At 48.6% G+C, this 18341-nt stretch overlaps 7 protein-coding genes across 7 annotated transcripts; 4 read left to right on the top strand and 3 right to left on the bottom strand.

The window, feature by feature from the left end:
• Nucleotides 1-234: 234 nt before the first annotated feature.
• FTJAE_7712 (kinetochore spc7) lies at nucleotides 235-4797 on the bottom strand (the record flags this gene model as incomplete). The annotated part of the gene is made up of 3 exons (XM_037354457.1): nucleotides 235-890; nucleotides 939-4530; nucleotides 4585-4797. The coding sequence occupies 3 exons, from the start codon at nucleotides 4795-4797 to the stop codon at nucleotides 235-237; spliced, it is 4461 nt and encodes a 1486-aa protein (XP_037205211.1).
• A 179-nt stretch (nucleotides 4798-4976) lies between these two features.
• FTJAE_7711 (40s ribosomal s11) lies at nucleotides 4977-5992 on the top strand (the record flags this gene model as incomplete). The annotated part of the gene is made up of 4 exons (XM_037354456.1): nucleotides 4977-5026; nucleotides 5293-5468; nucleotides 5630-5868; nucleotides 5924-5992. 4 exons carry the CDS (start codon nucleotides 4977-4979, stop codon nucleotides 5990-5992), a joined length of 534 nt encoding a protein of 177 aa, XP_037205210.1.
• Nucleotides 5993-6672: 680 nt separating this feature from the next.
• On the top strand, nucleotides 6673-7646 carry FTJAE_7710 (uncharacterized protein; the record flags this gene model as incomplete). The annotated part of the gene is made up of 2 exons (XM_037354455.1): nucleotides 6673-7161; nucleotides 7215-7646. 2 exons carry the CDS (start codon nucleotides 6673-6675, stop codon nucleotides 7644-7646), a joined length of 921 nt encoding a protein of 306 aa, XP_037205209.1.
• A 729-nt stretch (nucleotides 7647-8375) lies between these two features.
• Nucleotides 8376-9827, bottom strand: FTJAE_7709 (uncharacterized protein; the record flags this gene model as incomplete). The annotated part of the gene is made up of 1 exon (XM_037354453.1): nucleotides 8376-9827. The coding sequence occupies one exon, from the start codon at nucleotides 9825-9827 to the stop codon at nucleotides 8376-8378; it is 1452 nt and encodes a 483-aa protein (XP_037205208.1).
• A 560-nt stretch (nucleotides 9828-10387) lies between these two features.
• FTJAE_7708 (uncharacterized protein) lies at nucleotides 10388-11798 on the top strand (the record flags this gene model as incomplete). Its single annotated transcript, XM_037354452.1, has 5 exons — nucleotides 10388-10690; nucleotides 10742-10865; nucleotides 10921-10972; nucleotides 11255-11264; nucleotides 11313-11798. 5 exons carry the CDS (start codon nucleotides 10388-10390, stop codon nucleotides 11796-11798), a joined length of 975 nt encoding a protein of 324 aa, XP_037205207.1.
• Nucleotides 11799-12582: 784 nt separating this feature from the next.
• FTJAE_7707 (CMGC CK2 kinase) lies at nucleotides 12583-14263 on the top strand (the record flags this gene model as incomplete). Its single annotated transcript, XM_037354451.1, has 6 exons — nucleotides 12583-13045; nucleotides 13102-13143; nucleotides 13200-13378; nucleotides 13434-13628; nucleotides 13682-14101; nucleotides 14150-14263. 6 exons carry the CDS (start codon nucleotides 12583-12585, stop codon nucleotides 14261-14263), a joined length of 1413 nt encoding a protein of 470 aa, XP_037205206.1.
• Nucleotides 14264-14893: 630 nt separating this feature from the next.
• Nucleotides 14894-17854, bottom strand: FTJAE_7706 (uncharacterized protein; the record flags this gene model as incomplete). The annotated part of the gene is made up of 1 exon (XM_037354450.1): nucleotides 14894-17854. One exon carries the CDS (start codon nucleotides 17852-17854, stop codon nucleotides 14894-14896), a length of 2961 nt encoding a protein of 986 aa, XP_037205205.1.
• Nucleotides 17855-18341: the final 487 nt, after the last annotated feature.

Below are 18341 nucleotides of genomic sequence, written 5' to 3'. Positions count from 1 at the left end.
TCATGCTTACGCAGTCAAGGGCAAACACAAGATAATAGTTAATGAATAGATATTCTTTATTTCCACGCAAGCCTTTGTTGTTGAACATCAGCCAATGGAGCAGTGCCACAAAGCACTGCTATAGACAAAGACAAACGCAAACCTAGGTATCTGTGTCCAAACAACGCCAGTGATTCGTTCCCAAATGCTCCAATACCCGGTCCCATCGTCACTCATTATACTGGTTTGTATGCATTATCCTGCCTTGCGACCTCTCGCAATCAGTCTTCTGTGCAATTCAACCATCACGTCACTCCACTGCTCTTCTCCAGCCCCAACAAAATTGCCAATCCGTGTGGTTAGAAATTCAGTCACTTTGAGTACGTTAAAGTGTTCACCATACAGCACCTTGGCATCAGGTGCAATCACCACGTTAAGTGCTTCGGCGCTGCTTTGACCTTGGAGACCCAGCTTGATTTCGAGGCGTGTCTCAAGAGGCACGAGCAGCAGAGATGTTGTGATGGCTATACTTGAGTCGGATGTTTTCTCTACTGCCGTGGGAAAGGTAGCGTTCAGTCGGACAAGTTGCGAAGAGACGAGGTTTGCCTTGTCCCAGGCATTTTGGACACTTTTTAGGAGGTGGGCAACCTCAGTGCGGCAATGAGGAAGCGCACGAACGTAATCTCGAATACTCTGTAAGAAGAACTCCTTCTCTGTCGTCTTGGGAAGTGCATTCTGCTCTCGGTTATCAGCGATATACCAGAGATCAATTGTCGAGTTTGGTTGATGCTCCTGGAACGCGGCGATATCAAAAACGATCTCGATCTCACGCCTGTAGGCCATCGATAGGACAGTTCCAGATATGCCGGTCACTGACCAGCCATATTGCTTCTCGATGGAATCAACTCGAGCTAAGACTGTGTTAGTCACAACTTTAGAGCAGATTTATCAAGACTTACCCTTAAGACTATTGACCTCTGTGCTCGTCCAGCCACGACATTCCTCTCGTATCTTCTCGGACTCTGCGATTTCATCGACGCAATTCTGCTTCTGCGTGATCAAGTCCTCGACTTCAACTTCTGATGCTTGAAACTGCTCCCTTAGCTCTGCGATGCGCTTCTTCTTGTATTCGACATCCTCGTCAAGAGACACCAGCTCGGCGCGGGCAGCCTCAAGATCGGCAGGGTCACAGTCAGCAAGCTCCCGAGCGATCTCCTCGAGATTATTTCTTTCCTCTAGTAGCGACTTGTAGCGAGCCACAATCGGGGGGAGCACGGAATCAAGGAGACTCTTCTGCTTATCCAGAAGCTCCTTGTCGGTTTCCATACCATCGTCAATTCCTGAAAGACCTTCTTTCAATCCCTCTTGAAGTTTCATTCGCCACTCATACCACATGGCTTTGCTTAACAAGCGAGCGTGGTTCTTGACATTCATAAACTGCTTGTCCATTAGAGTCTTGATCTCAGGTGTGGCTGCCATATACTCCTTGAACAGAGGCGGGTTCTCCTCAAAGGTGTCGGTCTCAATTTCCTTCACGATTCGTCGGCCTTCCGATATATACTTCTTCAGCTCACGGCATGAGTGCTGGTAGAGTTCAAGCATCGGCACTGTGCAAGCTCCAGCGACAACACAACGTTCGAGTGAAAGGTCCTCTTCACCATCATCAAGAAATCCGTTGTCAAGTGTTCCAGGCGCTTGTGTGTGACGACGCTTGGTTGTTGTCAGCTCCATGAAGCGAATGGAGGTCATGTTCAGGAAATCCTGAAGATGAATTCTGTCTCCGTCCTGGTCGGCCTCTGCCTCTGCTTCCTCCTCCAGCTGCTCCGCATCTCTGATTGGGGTTTCTTCGAAATTCACCTGGTGCCCCGCCCTATCATCTTCGACCTCCTTGAATCTACCCTGGTGCCTTGGCGTAGTTGCTGCATCGGGCTTCTCTGGTGAGGACAATGTCGGTGTAGCAGTGTTTGGTTGCAGGCTTTGTCGGAACGAATAATTCAATCTTCCCGTCGTCTCCTCTTTGGAGGGCGGTTGTTGAAGTCTGACGTTCTTGACTGGGCTTCCTTGGTGACCTCTGAGTCTTTTGACACCATCGTTATCTTCTGGTTCATCCTCATCGTCGTCGAGTTCGTTGGGTCGCTTGCCGAGAAGACCTTTTGCACTTCCTACATGAAGACTCTTACGGCCCCTGAGCGGCTTACGCTTAGGACTGAGGCTGTCAATCATTTCTCGTAGGTTAAGTGTGGCTTCGGCGCCGTCGGCTTCCCTCTCAAGAATCTTTCTGCGGTTTTCTTTATCTTCTTCCTCCTGTGCCTCACGGTCAATCTCTTGGGTCATCTCCTTAGGGTCTTCAAACATAACGCCACGCTTTCCTGGCACGAAATTCGTAGCCGTATCGCCAATGGAGCCTCGTCGATCGAAAAGCGCAGCGACCTGTGGGGACCCAAGTCCGGCCCGATCAGCCCCAATTCCTGACAAGCTTCGTTGGGGTGTAAGTATAACTGTCGGAGTTCGGTTGCTGTTCCTAAAACTTTTCTGGAAAAGACCTTGCTTGGGAGTGGACTTGACAGGCGATGGGGTCCTTGAACTAGCTCTTGTCGTTCTGACAGAAGATGGTCGCTTTGGCGAAGCCGAGCGAGGGTTTCGTTGTGAAGACCGAGGTGTAGCATTCTTTTCTGATACAACTGAATCGAGCTGAGGCGTAGCTAGTTTGGTAGATTTTGGTGTTCTGGCCTTGGTTGACTGCGGTGGTGTTGTTGTTGCTTTTGCAGGTGAAGTTGTGCGAGAAGTTCGAGAGTTTGCTCGAGGAGTTGAGATTTTAGTACCAGTGATGGTACGTGGAGCACTCCTTGGAGTCCGTGAGGGTTCGGGGCTTGGTGTCTTGGTCTGCTTATCGCTCGGTGTTGTTGGTGTAGCTTGTTCGTCAACTGCATTCTTGCTAATAGCGGCCTGAAATATATCATCAGGACTATCTGCACAATCAGCCTCCTCTTCCATAACCCGCTTGCCCAGGTTCCGTGAGCCACCTGCCGCTTTACTGAGAATACCCCCAATAGCGGTGGTCATATCCATACCCACTGTGGCTTCGCCTTCATCCTCATCCTCATCCGCGTCCTCATTGTCCTCTAGGTCTTCAGTTCCGGGTTTTGACAGGATCTGGCCAACTGCAAGAGTCATATCCATGGGGGCGTCATCATCATCATCGTTTCCATTTTCAGCACGGTTGACCGTACGCCTCCGAGAAGCGGCGATACTCTTCCGCTTCTTTTGTGACAGGACTCCACCCATTACAGTAGTGAGTTCCATCGACATGTCTTCGTTGCCGTCTGACGCATCATCTTGCTCGAGCGCTGGGCGTTTGATACCGCCTATTGCGGTCGTGAAGTCCATGGTAGCCTCTTCCATTGGGGTGTCCTCTTCCTCTTCCTCTTCATCGGCATTGTGAGCGCTGGTTCTCTGGGGCTGGCTGACAATACCCCCAAATGCACGCGTAACATCCATAGACATATCCTCGTCCGGATTATATTCTTGTGGGGACTGAGGTTTGATGATACCCCCTATTACACGAGTGACGTCCATAGACATATCCTCATCCGGGTCATACTGCTGTGCGGGCTGGGGTTTAATGATACCACCGACTGCGCGTGTCATGTCCATATCCATGTCCATACTCATGTTGGTCCCGGTAGCATCCTCCGTATCTTGCATTGCTTCAGCTTGCTGTGTCTGAGCTGGGGGCGGTAGGTTTTCTTGATCTTGTGCGGCAGTGTTGTTCTTGTTCTCCTTGCCCCATCCAAACATAGGGATATATTCTTCGTCATCATCAAGGTCGTCGTCTTCCTCATCTTGGAGTTGTTGATTGCCAGCCCTTCTCGCAGCCAGTCTCAGGGCTTCATCTAGTGTGGATGACTCTCCATCAGAATCTACCGATCGATCTGAAGCAGCTGTTGTTCCAGTCACATCATCGACAGTCATCATCGTTCCATCGTCGGATTCACTACTATCATCGTCGCCATCTTCCTCAATATCGGCAACCTCTTCGACTGCATCTGCAGGTTCGGAATCTGAGCTATAGAGCGTCGTCGCAGTGTCGTCTTCGGAGTTGTGGAAATTGACTGGTGGGAGTCCGGAACTTCGTCTCTGCTTCTTCTCTTCATCGTCGCGTTCCTTTTGCTGAGCTGCGGCATTAGAAAAGGCTGAGTTTCGCCTTGTTGAGTCGGTAGACGTCGTCGAGTCCTGGTTAAATTCAACTTCATGAAACGTGTGCAGAGTTGCCTCGGCAGCAAAAGATACGCGACGGTTTGCAAGAGATTTGCGACGAGCATCGCGACGCTCACGCTCCTCTCGTTCCCGAGCTGCAGCTTGCTGCTCTTCTTCTGTCTTGACTGCGATCTTGGAGCCGCTATTATCCGTGCTGTTCGGAGTAGAAAATTCCTTTGTTGGTTCTCCAAAATCAATTAGATCGGGCTGTCTCGGCTTCATAGGCGGTATTTCAGGTATCGGCATGGTTTGTTTGAGAATTGAGCGCGGGGCTCTTGATGGGACTGCAAGAGACTGAAATTATTAGTTATTACTGTATCTCTGGAGTAAAAAATAATCATGTCTCACAGCTCTTCTGTTTCCGTTGGCTTTCATGAGAGCATCCAAGCCACCAGGACCCAAACTCTTGCTCCTCGACTTTTTGCGGCTCGCGGCCAACGAGCTTGTGACGTCGACGGTCGCATTTTCTTTCTCGAACGCCTTATTAACATCTGTATGGGCACCGATTGATCTTCGCGTGCGCCTTGTAGCAGGCAAAGTTGCATCGGCGGGCGCCATCATGCGTAATTGAGCCGTTGGGTTTTATCGAGTCAAAAGTCAACCCCCAACCTGAAGCGCGACGACGATAAGTGATAGTGGGCTGTGACTTGGCTATCTCGCGTGTGTTTGTTTACTTTGGCTAGGGGGGAGAGTGGGGCTAGCATTGGTCAACCTCAAATGATCCACTTTCGATCACAGCCATGACGCCTCCTCACGTGAGCCTGAGCCACAACGAATTTGGGGAAGTCACGTGCGTATCTGGCACCTTCCGAAAATTCCAAGCCCTAATTGTCCTTACCTAAGGAAGGCACGCAAAAATTGGTGTTATTTTCTCCTTCCGCCTAGCATAGCCAATATCAACCTCGTCTCACCCAGCTCAACCACACGCCATCTCGTTACGGTACCTGCCCGAGAAGGATAATTCAAGATGTCAGTGACAGCCCAGCCCAACTGCAGCGTCAAATCCGAATGAATACACGATGTCGAATCCGAATGAGTCGCTAACCTTTGCATCAGGGCGACCGAGTTGACCGTCCAGTCGGAGCGTGCTTTCCAGAAGCAGCCTCACATCTTCCAGAACTCGAAGACCAAGACCAAGAGCACCCGACCGGGCAAGGGTGGCCGACGATGGTATAAGGACGTCGGTCTGGGTTTCCGAACCCCCAAGACCGCCATTGAGGGTAGCTACATCGGTACGTTCGACAGATTTTGAGATTTTGGGACTTGCAGGAGCACAAGAAAACGAATTTTGCCAAAGGACGGGCACATAAACAGCGACACCAATCGACCGTGCTGGGAGAGATTCGCTCAAATAAAGGAATACGTCGAGCGCATCACTAACACTTGGATCTAGACAAGAAGTGCCCTTTCACCGGTCTCGTCTCTATCCGTGGCCGTATCCTGACCGGTACCGTCGTTTCCACCAAGATGCACCGCACCATCATCATCCGACGAGAGTACTTGCATTTCATCCCCAAGTACTCTCGTTACGAGAAGCGACACAAGAACGTTGCCGCTCACGTCTCCCCCGCTTTCCGTGTTGAGGAGGGTGATCAGGTCACCGTTGGCCAGTGCCGACCCCTCAGCAAGACCGTACGTTTTAGAACGAACGAACTGGTATCAGGGATGCTCGCTAACATGATTCAAGGTCCGCTTCAACGTCCTACGCGTCCTGCCCCGAACTGGCAAGACTGTTAAGAAGTTCTCCAAGTTTTAAGTTAGGACTTTCTTCTGGCATTTTTTTCGGCGTGATAAGCATCAGGAGAGATGGGAAGTTTCTGCTGAAGGGTCGGGCACCGGATGTTGCGTTGCAAATGATTGTGCTATAGATGCAATCGCGAATAAAAAAAGGATTCACGAAGACAATTGTTTTGGGTTGATGGTTCAATCGGGCGTGATATGGCTAGGAAAAGGGTCTTCATGATCTCAAGATTACGTTCATACCTTTGACTATTCGCCGACCAAGAAATGCCAGTGCCGTGAGGAACTGTTGTTTGACCTTTGTGATGCGGTTGTGTGTGTGAAGACTCCAGTTCATGATACATAGATGCAACTGAAGTTTGATGATGAGGTGCCAGTTCGCCTGAATCAAAAAAATAGTTATGACAATGATATGAATAATTCCCATCTGACCTAAGTGCTTGATATTATGATGTCGAACCAGCTCGAATCTTTGGATCCTACCTAGGTACGGATTTAATCTCGCCTGATGAACTACAAAAAATGGCGTTGGTATACAGTGCTTCGTACAGTGCTTCGCTGAAATTCTTACCTCCACTTATCGCAATTGAAGCTATAGTCCAGTTTTTGGAGTGTCAACTTCGAGTCCAGTTTTGAACTCAATTCCAACCCTTTTCCCGTAGATTGGTGCCAGTTTAGAGAAACAAGTTTGCTACAATGGGTTGGATATCTTCGGTCCTTGGTACCGGCAAGTCGTCAGACCCTCTTTCAAAACTCGATCCAAGCCTTCGCGACTTTCTGGAGAAAGAATCTCCCCTCAAATACCCTTCGAACCAACCTACGAACCCTCCTCCAACAAATCAGCAGCCCCAGAATGCCGATGCAGCGGCGACAATTACAGAACAACAGAAGCCAGTCGTACCTTCAGCAAGCTTGTATCAAGACGGTCGATATGCCCACCTCTGGAAGAACTACCAGCCGCTCGCCGAGATTGAGGCAGAGACCGCAACCGATCATGAGAAGCTAATGAGCGTCTTGGAGGCATACAAGGAACGAAAAGAGGCCATTGGCAAGGCAGCGTTGGAAAATTGTGCTGAATACCAAGAGGAGTGGGTGAATTGCATGAAGCATGGAAGCTGGGAGGATCAAATGCAGATGTGTAGACATCAAGTTCGAAAATTCGAGAGGTGTTATATGATGCAATCAGTATGTGGGCCACATTCGCCTTACTCAACATCCCATTTCTAACTATGTTTTAGCGTTTTCTTAGAGCGTTGGGCCATGGGTCAGTGGTAGGCAGATCGCCTGAGGTGGAAGAGGATATCCAAATGCACGCCGACTCTCTTTACCAGCGAATGATCAAGCACGAGGAGGCAGTCGAGAAGGCTAAGGCAGAAGGACTGCCCGCGCCGGTCTTCCAGACAACTTTGCCGAAAGCCAAGAAAGATGCGGTCATGCCCACTGAAGAACTTCAACAACAATGGAAAGAACAGCTTGATAAGCTACCAGCTGATGAGCGTGCGGTTGAAGAGGCTGCTCTTCGTGCCGATCTCCAGGCCAAGGCCGAGGTCGCCGGCAGCGTTCAGAAAATTTGGGATACACAGGCGGAGCAGAGGAAACAGCGACAGGCAGAAGGAACATCTACATTTGGAGATTACATTGCATCTTTGTTTGGGAAATCTGGGAAATAAAACGGTGGGCAGGGAAGCATATTGTACAGTGCTGTATATTACGATGAGCAGACTATTGGCATAGCTCTCCAGGCTGCATGCCCCTATGTAAGACTACATAAATAAATAAATGTACCAATGTAATGAATGCATTTCTGGTTATTTTTCATTCCGGTCTCTTATAAAATGTCATATCTTAATATAATTTCTCAGTTGAAATTCTATATACTGTGGTGATTGAGTTATAAGCTAGAAGTAGTATTTACAATAAAGACTTGCAGCTGAGAGCTTATTTTACAGGATATAGAACTTAGTTTATAATTAATATATTACTGCTATTATATATATAAGTCTTAAAAGTATAGTAAAGTATTTAATTTTATTTAAATAGACTATAAGGAATATATTTACAAATATTATACTGTCTCCTCATAGTCCCCAGCTTTAATATTAGACATTATGCTACCCTAGAGAAGTAAATCAAAGCTAGTCCTTATGATTGATGCATTGAGAACGATTTCACAGACATCCAGATATAAGCGAATTAGCACGGTTCCGTGGTCTAGTTGGTTATGGCATCTCGTTAACACCGAGAAGGTCCCCGGTTCGATCCCGGGCGGAACCATATCTTTTGCTATCTTTATGCCTTCGATTAGAGCATTAGCATTATTTCTGCATTTATTGGCATTATGTTTTGGCATTTGAATGGACTATAAGTAATTGTTTATAAGTTGTTCTGAGACAGTAATATTATCTATTCTTTACCTTCATCCAGCCACTCGTTCCCCGAACGGCGGAATTCTTATCGCCACCTCGCAAGTCTTTGTTGGCTTGATTCATATCAACAACCTCTTCTTCAACTTTCCATGCATCATCATCCAGAACTTCCCAGTCAGGGGCAGGCGCCTCACTGAGCAGCTTCTTCCTCAGCTTGTCGGCCAATTTCATCGGACCGGGAAGCTTGAATGTCTTACTGAACTCGGTACCTTCAGCTCCGCCCAGGTAGTAGAAAGTTGTGCCGTGGGAATATTGTCCCATGCGGCTGGCATGGGCATCAGTTTCATTCTTGGATGCGCTGGGATCCTTCTTGTTAGATGATGAAGGATAGATATTTGCACCAACATTTTGGTGATTTGTGAGGAGCTCGTGTAAATTGCGCCCCATATTGCAAATGTCTTCAAAGTGAGTCCCATCACCTATCGAAACACCTTGCGTACTGCAAGCCCAGGCGATGTTGTAGGCGAGCAGAGTCACACCTTCTATGAAATATGAAAAGGTTGCTGGATCTTCCTTGGCCAACAGCGCTGGTGGCTTGTCAATGAAAAGAGGTCTTGGACGTGAAACACGCTGGGACTCTGTGTCTCCGGACTGAGAAGGATTCCCTGCTCCTGTCTGACTAGGATATACTGGATCCCCAGATCTGTAAGAAGCAGAGAGATTGAAGATGGTTGGTCGTGGGTAGTCGCGGTGAGGAAGAGTAATTGCCGCAGGAAGACGAATTGAAAGATAGTGTGATACGAGCATCAGGATATGACAAATGTGGCTGAGAGATGTTGAAATCATCTCTGGTGTTGATGCTGTAAAGGGAGTTAGTACATAGTCGAAAAAGTCGTGGGAGAGCCTACAGTTCATTGTGGCCAAATCAACAACGGGAATCCCGCCAAGGTAATACTCATATTTACCAGTAGAGCCTTCTTTGACACGTTCAAGTCCATATAGCCGGGCTGCCTCCATACAGAGAAAAGATCGCGTACGAGCCATGTCGCCAGCGCTGCGAGACCACTTATACCTAAGTCTGCCAATGTCCGTTTCTATATCTTTTTGCTGTTTCACTCTGCGCTCAACCAGACCACCAGACACAGCTGCAATATCCGACTTGCGACGAGAGAGCGCAGCCTTCCGGGCCTGGATCTCTTCTCTGGCAGCTTTGATGTCATTTCTGAGCTTATCGGCAGCGGCCAAAATCTGGGTCGTCCTATCTTCAGCTGTTCGTTGTTGTGCCTGTAGTGATTCTCTGTGAAACTTGTTTGGGGCGGTCGTCTCATCTAATAGTTCGTTTATTTCATTTTGGAGACTCTCGTTCTGCAGGAGAAGTTCCACATTGGTTATGCGACCATCGAGAAGCGAGTTTCTGGCGTCCAAGGTGCACAGAAACGGAAGACGCTCTGGGTCGTGAATGCGATGGCAGATATCGCAGTCCATACTGGCTTTGTATCTTTGCCACCTGCGTTCAGGCAGTTGTCGCTATCTGTTGATCAAAGAAGACCAGGGAATCACGTTCAGCCTTCCGGTGGTGAAACAGGAGAGGCGGGGCGCATCTTCGTAAACCCGAGATAAGCGATTGAAAGTGAAAGTAAAAGTGAAAGCCAAGTGACTCGTAGGTTTTGAAGTTGAAGATGGGAGTCACGAGTCGAGCATTGATAGTGACAATGTTGTGGCGCATGAGCGTAAGCCACACAGGCAGCCAACCAAAAAATGCAGGAACACACACGCTCCAGACTTCCTGTTAGTGAGCAAGTAAATGATTCAAATACCTTAACTTCACCATTTATTAGGTATCGGGAATCAGTCTTCCTTCACTGAGCTCAGTCAGCTTTGATAGAGAGAAATCACCGCTTTGTGGAATACAAGATCCAAGACCACTTACCAACGTCTCAAGACAGTTGACCAGGCTGCTCACTTGACAGTGCTGCACGTTCCGAACAGACACCCCTGTTGCTTGGCCGACAACACCCCTGGTGATTCAACGCGAAGTGCCCAACATGGATACAGCACTTCCACTACAACAAGACGGCGAGAACGGTCACAGTCAAGACGATATCAAACCCACTGGCCCTGCTCCTGAGGAATCAAACATGAACAACATCCAGAGACACCCGCATACTAATAGAAGGACACCCGAGCCTCAAGATGATCGGCAAGCCAACAATTCTGATCCGCCAGATACCCCTGGTGTTTTAGAACCATTTGACTGGGATGAGTTTGAAGCGCGTTATGAGGCTGCTTTGCAAGAGGCAGATGAGCGAGAGCGGGAGATTCTGAAGGAGGCGGATGCTCTCTCAAAGGTGAGTTCTTCTGAGCAATGATGCAGACTGATGAAACTAACATCTGGGGAGTACTTCAAAATCTGGGCTGCGTCAGCGTCAGGGCACGATGATGAGCGGGCAGCGAAGCGCCTGCAAACACGACGACGCTTCGTGAATCTCGCTGAAAACAAGATGGAACGGAAACAACAGCATTGTGAGCCCGACGTGCTTTTTGTGCCACCCTTTGACCAAGTATTGACGCTTTGCAGATGATCAAGTTGTGAGGGCCTTTGAGAGTGCTCTAGCACTTCTCAAGTCCCAGTGAGCCATCTATGGACTCTGAGTTGATGGCTGAAGCTTCAACCAGCTCCATCATCAAACTTTTGGACTGTCTTCACACAACATACTTTGCTTGCCAGGCTGCAGGACATACTTATCTCTTTTCACACAGGATCAAATCGATGTTGGTGCATTGACACGTGACATAATCTCGGCCTAGACGCGTCTTCCGCCAATCTCGCCAAATCTGATCTCGCGTTAAAGAAAACAAGACATGCCGCAATCAAATAATGGAAGTACAACAAATGCGCATGTAACGCCCAGCATTTCCACCGTACGTTACCCCGGTACGCGCAGTTCGATACTTTACTGATACTTCTAGGATGATCTTGTTGCTTTCCACGAATCCCATTTCTCGCACACAGCCATCGCCGCCTTCGGATCTGAATTCGTAGACTCGCCCCCCCAGGATCAAATTCAAGATGACGCCGTCAACAATACCTGGGAGGAGGAGGACGATGGCCTGGGCTATTATCCGGATGGTGTGAAAAGGACTTTGACGGATGCGCAAATCGAGATATTTCGACATTCAGAACTCGAAACTCAACGCAAAGAGAAAGAAAGAGCGAAACAGCTGGGTTTGAAAGAAACAGCGCCGTCGAGCGACGTCATGGATTTGAGTGATGATACCCCCACTTCAAAGCAAACCAAAAACATGTCTTCCTTATTACCCACTTCCTTCCAGAGCAATAAGAAACGAAAGAAGAAGAACGGTCTTCAGCGCCCTCGTCCCGAACCGAAACCAGACTTGCGCAAACGAACCTGGGATGTTGTGGACAAAGGGTTGGACTCGCTGGAATACGACTAAGCATGTTCCCTGGATGAACAAGGGATACTGCTTTTGAACTTTCGAACGTTACCCACCGGACATTTCGATTGTAAGTTGATCCTGCCTCCAGTGTGTTTGAATCTCATTATGATGAAAACCCTTGTATCGTCATCCTTAGTCGGATCGGGGCTGGAGGTGGACGACGTATTGGCTCCTGCTGATATTGACACCTCTGCAGCCCTGAAATGTCGAACAATTAATCTTCTCTCTGAAATATGAGACTTTTATTCATATTCTTCCCAGCAATCAGTTTGTTTACGTTGCTAACCATGACTGTGGTGTAGCATACGGCAAAGTCGGCCAGTTTGACAGGTTTAATAAGGCAGCTTGTACATATTGTATGTCTTTTAGCGGCCAATGAATATATGAGGTAGGCGCTTTGACTGGTATATAGCAAGCCATGTATTTTATTCGAGGCTTATTCGTGATGCAAATGTGTTTTTTGGTCCCAATATTAAATTCATCTTGTTATCAGGTGACGGCCGGGGTCAGAAGAAATGGAAACAAGTATATTCGCGAACTACCTTAGACTTAGCTTCCTTGAGCATAAGATAATTATGTTTGTTTAGATGGCGACAAGATGTTCATAAAGTAACATTTATTAGCAGACTTGACCCTTAGGCCTTGGATAGCCTAAGCACTTCACTGTTTCTGTGACACCTGGAAGTCTTTCTAGACTGTGTATGTTAGTGACTGTTTCAATAAGAGGTGAAATGCCAGAAACAAACAGCTATTGCGCATCCATTCAATTTGGATCCTAGACATGCCACCATCTATTTGCCTTGTGATTGATTTGGAGGTACTCGTGCCCATTCGCCAGTGTTATCGCGGGGCGGCCGATAAGCGCCACAGCGAATCACAGCCCAGCCCGCCCGCCAAATTACGGGGCAAATCTGGGCTGGGCTGGACCCGACCTGAAATGCCATCCCACCTTGATTTTGCAAACCAAGTCAAAGCAGGTCCAGCCTCTCCTCTTCAGCCTCTTAGACTAGAGACCTTGGGTTGGGCTAGATTAGATATACAACTACCTCGGCCTCAACCTCTCATCTTTACCATCTTTATCACTCCGACCGTCGTCGACGTCCCGCGACACTATCTTCTCCCACCGCCAGCGTCGCCTCCCTGCAACGAACGGTCTCGATCTCTGCCCATCATGGCGCGCGTCTACGCCGATGTCAACCAGAGCATGCCCCGCAGTTACTGGGACTACGACAGTGTTAACATCAGTATGCCCTCACCCCACGTGAGAACTCCCTTGACAATGAAGCTGATAAACATGTAGGCTGGGGGGCTCTAGAAAACTACGAGGTCGTCAGAAAGATCGGTATGCCGTTGTCGTCCATTTCGTTGCTTAGTTATTGACCTCTTGTGCGTCTGTAGGACGTGGAAAGTACTCAGAAGTCTTTGAAGGCATCAATGTCGTCAACTACCAGAAGTGCGTCGTCAAGGTCTTAAAGCCTGTGAAGAAGAAGAAGATCAAGCGCGAGATCAAGATCCTCCAGAACTTGGCCGGGGGTCCCAATGTTGTTGCCTTACTTGACGTTGTTCGGGATGCGCAGGTTGGTGCCAACTTTTTCAACTGACATCGCAATATGTAACTGACCACACAAATAGAGTAAGACGCCGTCCCTCATTTTCGAGCACGTCAACAATACCGATTTCCGAAGCCTCTACCCCAAGTTCAATGACATCGATGTCCGGTTCTACATCTTTGAGCTCCTCAAGGCTTTGGACTTCTGCCATAGCAAGGGTATTATGCATCGAGATGTTAAGCCTCATAACGTTATGATCGATCATGAGAACCGGAAGGTTGGTCAATCTGGCATGACACGTCTGACGTAGAGCCCACTGACAGTTCATAGTTGCGTCTCATCGATTGGGGCCTGGCCGAATTTTATCACCCCGGTACCGAATACAACGTTCGTGTGGCCTCTCGCTATTTTAAGGGCCCAGAACTGCTGGTCGATTTCCAGGAGTACGATTACAGTCTCGATATGTGGAGCCTAGGAGCCATGTTTGCTTCTATGATCTTCCGAAAGGAGCCGTTCTTCCATGGGAACAGTAACTCGGACCAGCTTGTGAAAATTGCAAAGGTTCTTGGTACTGATGATCTTTTTGACTACATCGACAAGTACGAAATTGAACTGGATGCGCAATATGACGACATTCTTGGACGATTCCAGAAGAAGCCATGGCATAGCTTCGTCACCTCGGAAAATCAGCGATTTGTTTCTAATGAGGCCATCGATTTCCTTGACAAGCTACTGCGATACGACCACCAGGTTTGTTTATAGCTTCAACATCTCCTGTCTGATCTAACATTTGCGTAGGAGCGTTTGACCGCCAAGGAGGCGCAAGCGCACCCCTACTTCAACCCCGTCCGTGATCCCGAGGTTTTCAAGCAACACCTTGCAGCTGCTAATGGCGCTGCCAACAAGTCTTGAGAGTGCTTGGAGTCGTAGCTCTCCAACACTCATCACCTCTGGCGATCCATCTCGTGGCAACCCTTAACCCATGATACCCTGACTGGCGGTTACTGCTTTCCTTTGTCGGTTTTCCGTCCCTGATAGGATACACCCATACTGGGAAGAGAATATCTCAGCCGGATCCGCCTTGATCCTTTCCGCCGTGAAAGCGCGCCGACTCAATGGCTCTGTGAGATGGACTCAATGAGAATGGAGCTGTATGAGAATATTCAACAGCCTTGGCATGACGTATGATTAAAACGGTTCGGTGTAGTGAGGAGAAGCTTGCGTGACATGCCGCGACATCTCGGACGTCGTTACAGGGGCGATGTGGAATGAGGCAATATGGTTTCGGCGTTCCAGGTTCTGGGGGTTATAGCACGTTGAGATCGAGGGCTAATCTAACCACCAACACTCCTAACCCTTTTTTATGTTTTTTATTAACTTTGTAGTTGGAGGTTTTCATGCTTTTGGGTCAGCTTTTTCTCGAGTAGCGTAAGCCTCAAATAAAACCACAGCGCTATGTTTGCTTGTTGTATATTGATCTCACAAGGGTTTATTATCTAGTCTTCTCTACCAAAAGTAATTTGTTAAAATCAGGACGACCATTCATATACAAGAGAAGCAAAAGTCTCGGCCACACTGATAACCATCTAGACCACAGGTTCGTAACGTGCCCCTAGGTGTCTTAATAGTGCTGATGGGACTGGACATCTCATTGAAACGCTTTCTACTGGGTGTCCTTTGGGCTTCTCTGGTTAGGGCACTTGCCCGCAAAATCCTCTTTGTTGAAGGACGGACGCTTGCTGTCTTTGATGTTGATTTGACTCTGCGCGCTAACTCATCCTGAGACTCACCGGTGTCTGATTCCGAATCCGACACAAATGAGAGGAGGGATCGGCGTGATGAGGGTGCACGAGTAGTACGAATGGAAGCATGTCGAGGGGTGTGTGGTTTGTGAGAGCTTGAAGGGGGTTCTGTAAGGGGAGCCCTTGTATCCGTCGGCTTCCGCGGTGTCGATGCCCCTTGAACCATGGTATCTTGAAGCAATTCGGGCAGAGATTTGTCATAATGTGCAGCTTCGTCTTGAGGAGGTGCATAATCAGAGGAATTGTCGTCAAGACGAGACCCACTATCCTCAGAGTGATCGCTGTAGTTAGGAGCTTCTTCACCATGAACGCGCGAGGAAGGACAAGCGGTAGATGACTGCTCGTTTCCGACGGTTATAACGGTTTCCAGTGTTTCCATAAGCCCGTCCGGAATTGTGTTTGGTTCCTGCAACAGCCCGGATGGCGTCAAGCGTACTAGCTGTTCCTCCTGGTCATCTGAAACATCCTCCTTGAGTTCTGTTGACTCGTTTGTGCTGTTGTCGGAATTTCGGAGCTTTTCCCATGTCCGCCGAAGCTTGATGGCATCATCTGAAGTTCTAGCTTGTGGTTTATAAGACACTGGGCTCTTGGGTTTTGTCTTGAGAAGCCACCTGAGTTCGCTCGTTAGATGATGTTGACGTGCTACTGGACGTTCTTCAGTCGCCTCATCGTCATGATCTGATTCTTGTGAGGCTTCTCCATCGCGATCCGGACAATCATGGCCCCTCGTAGCATATGTCGAGTGATCTTTGGACCCAGCTTCAATACCAAGATTCGCAGGATTCGATTTCTTTAGCGCTCCAGCATCATGCGGTATGGCGCCCCTTGTTGTGACTTTTGTACTGGATACAGTATCCTTTTGAACCTTGCGTGTTGAGCCTTTGGGTCTTCCCCGCTTGCGCTTAATAGGCTCTATTGTCTGGCCCTGCATACCGCCAGCTGTAGGCTCAACTATGGGCGCTGCTCGTTGGTTGGGTTTTGGTGAACTACTCGCAACATAGACAATGGGCTCAGCGCTTCGAATTCGATCATCTGTTGACATGACTGGCATTACAGGTTTTCGGATTTCTACCTGGCGTTTTGGTGCTCGGACCCTTGAAAGAACAAGAGGAGCTTCGTCGTCTGAAAGCTCCATGCCAGAAACGGTATGTACATCAGAAGCATAGAGTCTGTCGTTCCCCACCTTGCGCTCCGGTGGCTCAGGAGCACTGCTGTTGAAGGGAGTCGCGGTATCCTTTGAATCTGGTACAACCTGCCTTTGGGAGGTCCTCCCCCTTTCGGGTGCTATGGTTCCCAGCGCATTGCCTTGAAGCTCCTCCGAGGACGAGGCACACTCATCGCCGACATGATCGACACTCTTGAAGTCTTTGCGAACGACTGGATCAGCCTTGTATAGCTCCACCCTCAACCTCTGGCCTGATTTCTGCCATTCTTTGGCATCGTCCCATGAGACCTTGCCCATATACTCAGTTCGCTTCCTCGCTCGGCCAGACCGTCTCCGACCAGAATCGTCTTCCTCGTCGTTCTGTTGGGCCAGTCTCACTGCATTTCCATTGGTTTCTTCCAGTGCCCCTTGTGAATGTCGATGAACCTCGCCTTTCGCAGGTGATTCTTTGGTTGGAAGGACAAGACTTGCCTCAGGGGTCGACGCTACCTCAGTAGTCTGAGAAAACATCAAATCATCATCTTCGTCGGTATCATTTATAGTTCTGTCAGGGGCCGGACCTTCCTGATTTTCGCGTGACTGTTCCTCAGACATGCATTTATGATGGCCATCTGTAACTGCCTCCTCTTCCGTACGAGAGCTGCTAGGGTGTCTGCTCATTGCCTGCTTGGAGGATGCTCTCATAGAGCCAGCCCGCTTCGTCTTCTTGGCCCTGTTACGACTCCAAATCGACGTCTGTCCGTTATGGGTAGGGAAGTCGTATCTTCCTCCGGTGAACCAAGGCCCTGGCATACTCGGCGGCATGTTAAAATATGGAGGAATATCTTCCCGACCCCAGGCTTGCATGGGAAAACCGTGCATTCCTCCCCAGTGCCCTCCTCCCCAGGACCCAAATCCTGGAGTTGGCCCGAACTCAACTGACGAGCCTAGTCCATAGGATGGAGGACCAAAGTGAGGTTCACTGGCATGGAATATGGCGTTATTAATTTGGGAGTGATCCATGGTCGTACCCATATCAGCTTGTAGTGCTTCTCGGGACACTTCGCTGTGAGCCCATTGACTCGTTGGCGCGCCTTGTCCTGCAAATGTTGGCTCCTGGTTGTTCTGATCGTCGCTCTGAGAATGTTGCACTCCTGTGACTGGTTCTTCGCCATCGAAATATCCATCCGTAAGATCCTCGAGCAGAACTCCTTCATCTTCGTCGATATTACTATCGCCCTCCATCCACAGTCCCTCAACATCTCCCTCATCACGCATATTACGCAAATGACCGTTATTAACCACAATTTCTCCAGTGTTCATGTCGATTTCGTCGCCAATACCCTCAAAGTCCCGGCTGTATTTTTCGATAATATGAGCCATTGTGGCTTGCAGTTTATGGTCAGCATTCGCCCGCTTGAGAGCAAGCTGAATATCAGGATCTCGGCGCATCCTGATCTCTTGAGGATGTGAGGCAAGTTCGTCATCGTCACTTTCATCTTGAACCTCTTTTTGAGCTGAGGAGCCCCGTCGCCTTTTCTTTGTTGGTGTTTCCATTGTCCCTATGGTCGTAACAAGCCCTGAGGAATCTCTGTCAAAATTAAATCATGCATGATTTTGTGACATATTCTTTATGAGGATGCATGGTAGCCTTCCATTTGATGGCTCCTGCATTCTTTGATGACGATTCGTTGGAGGAGCAACTGAAGGGTCTAGACGCGTTGTGACGCGCCATCAGGAGCCGTGCATCGCGTAAAGTACTTGGACCCATGTGGATCTTATCGATCAACTTAGCGGGGTTCACTACTAACCTAGGACAGACGGTACCTACAGCTTAATGCAAACCATCCATCTACTATCATGTGGATGCTATCGACCTTTGATAGCTTCATGTAACCTTATGAAAGAACCTGAGAGTCAGGCTTAATTGTGATAGCTCTTTCTACTTCCTTTTGTTTACTCTGTACTTGTTGTGTAAGCAATTATATACTCCGTAGCTTAACTATCGTAAGTTTCACCTGTCATTTAGTACCCTGTGATCAAC

Source organism: Fusarium tjaetaba, assembly GCF_013396195.1.
Source record: "Fusarium tjaetaba strain NRRL 66243 chromosome Unknown NRRL66243_c0000156, whole genome shotgun sequence".
In the NCBI taxonomy this organism is placed as follows: Eukaryota; Fungi; Ascomycota; class Sordariomycetes; order Hypocreales; family Nectriaceae; genus Fusarium; species Fusarium tjaetaba.
This window is presented reverse-complemented; position numbering and strand designations above follow the sequence as displayed.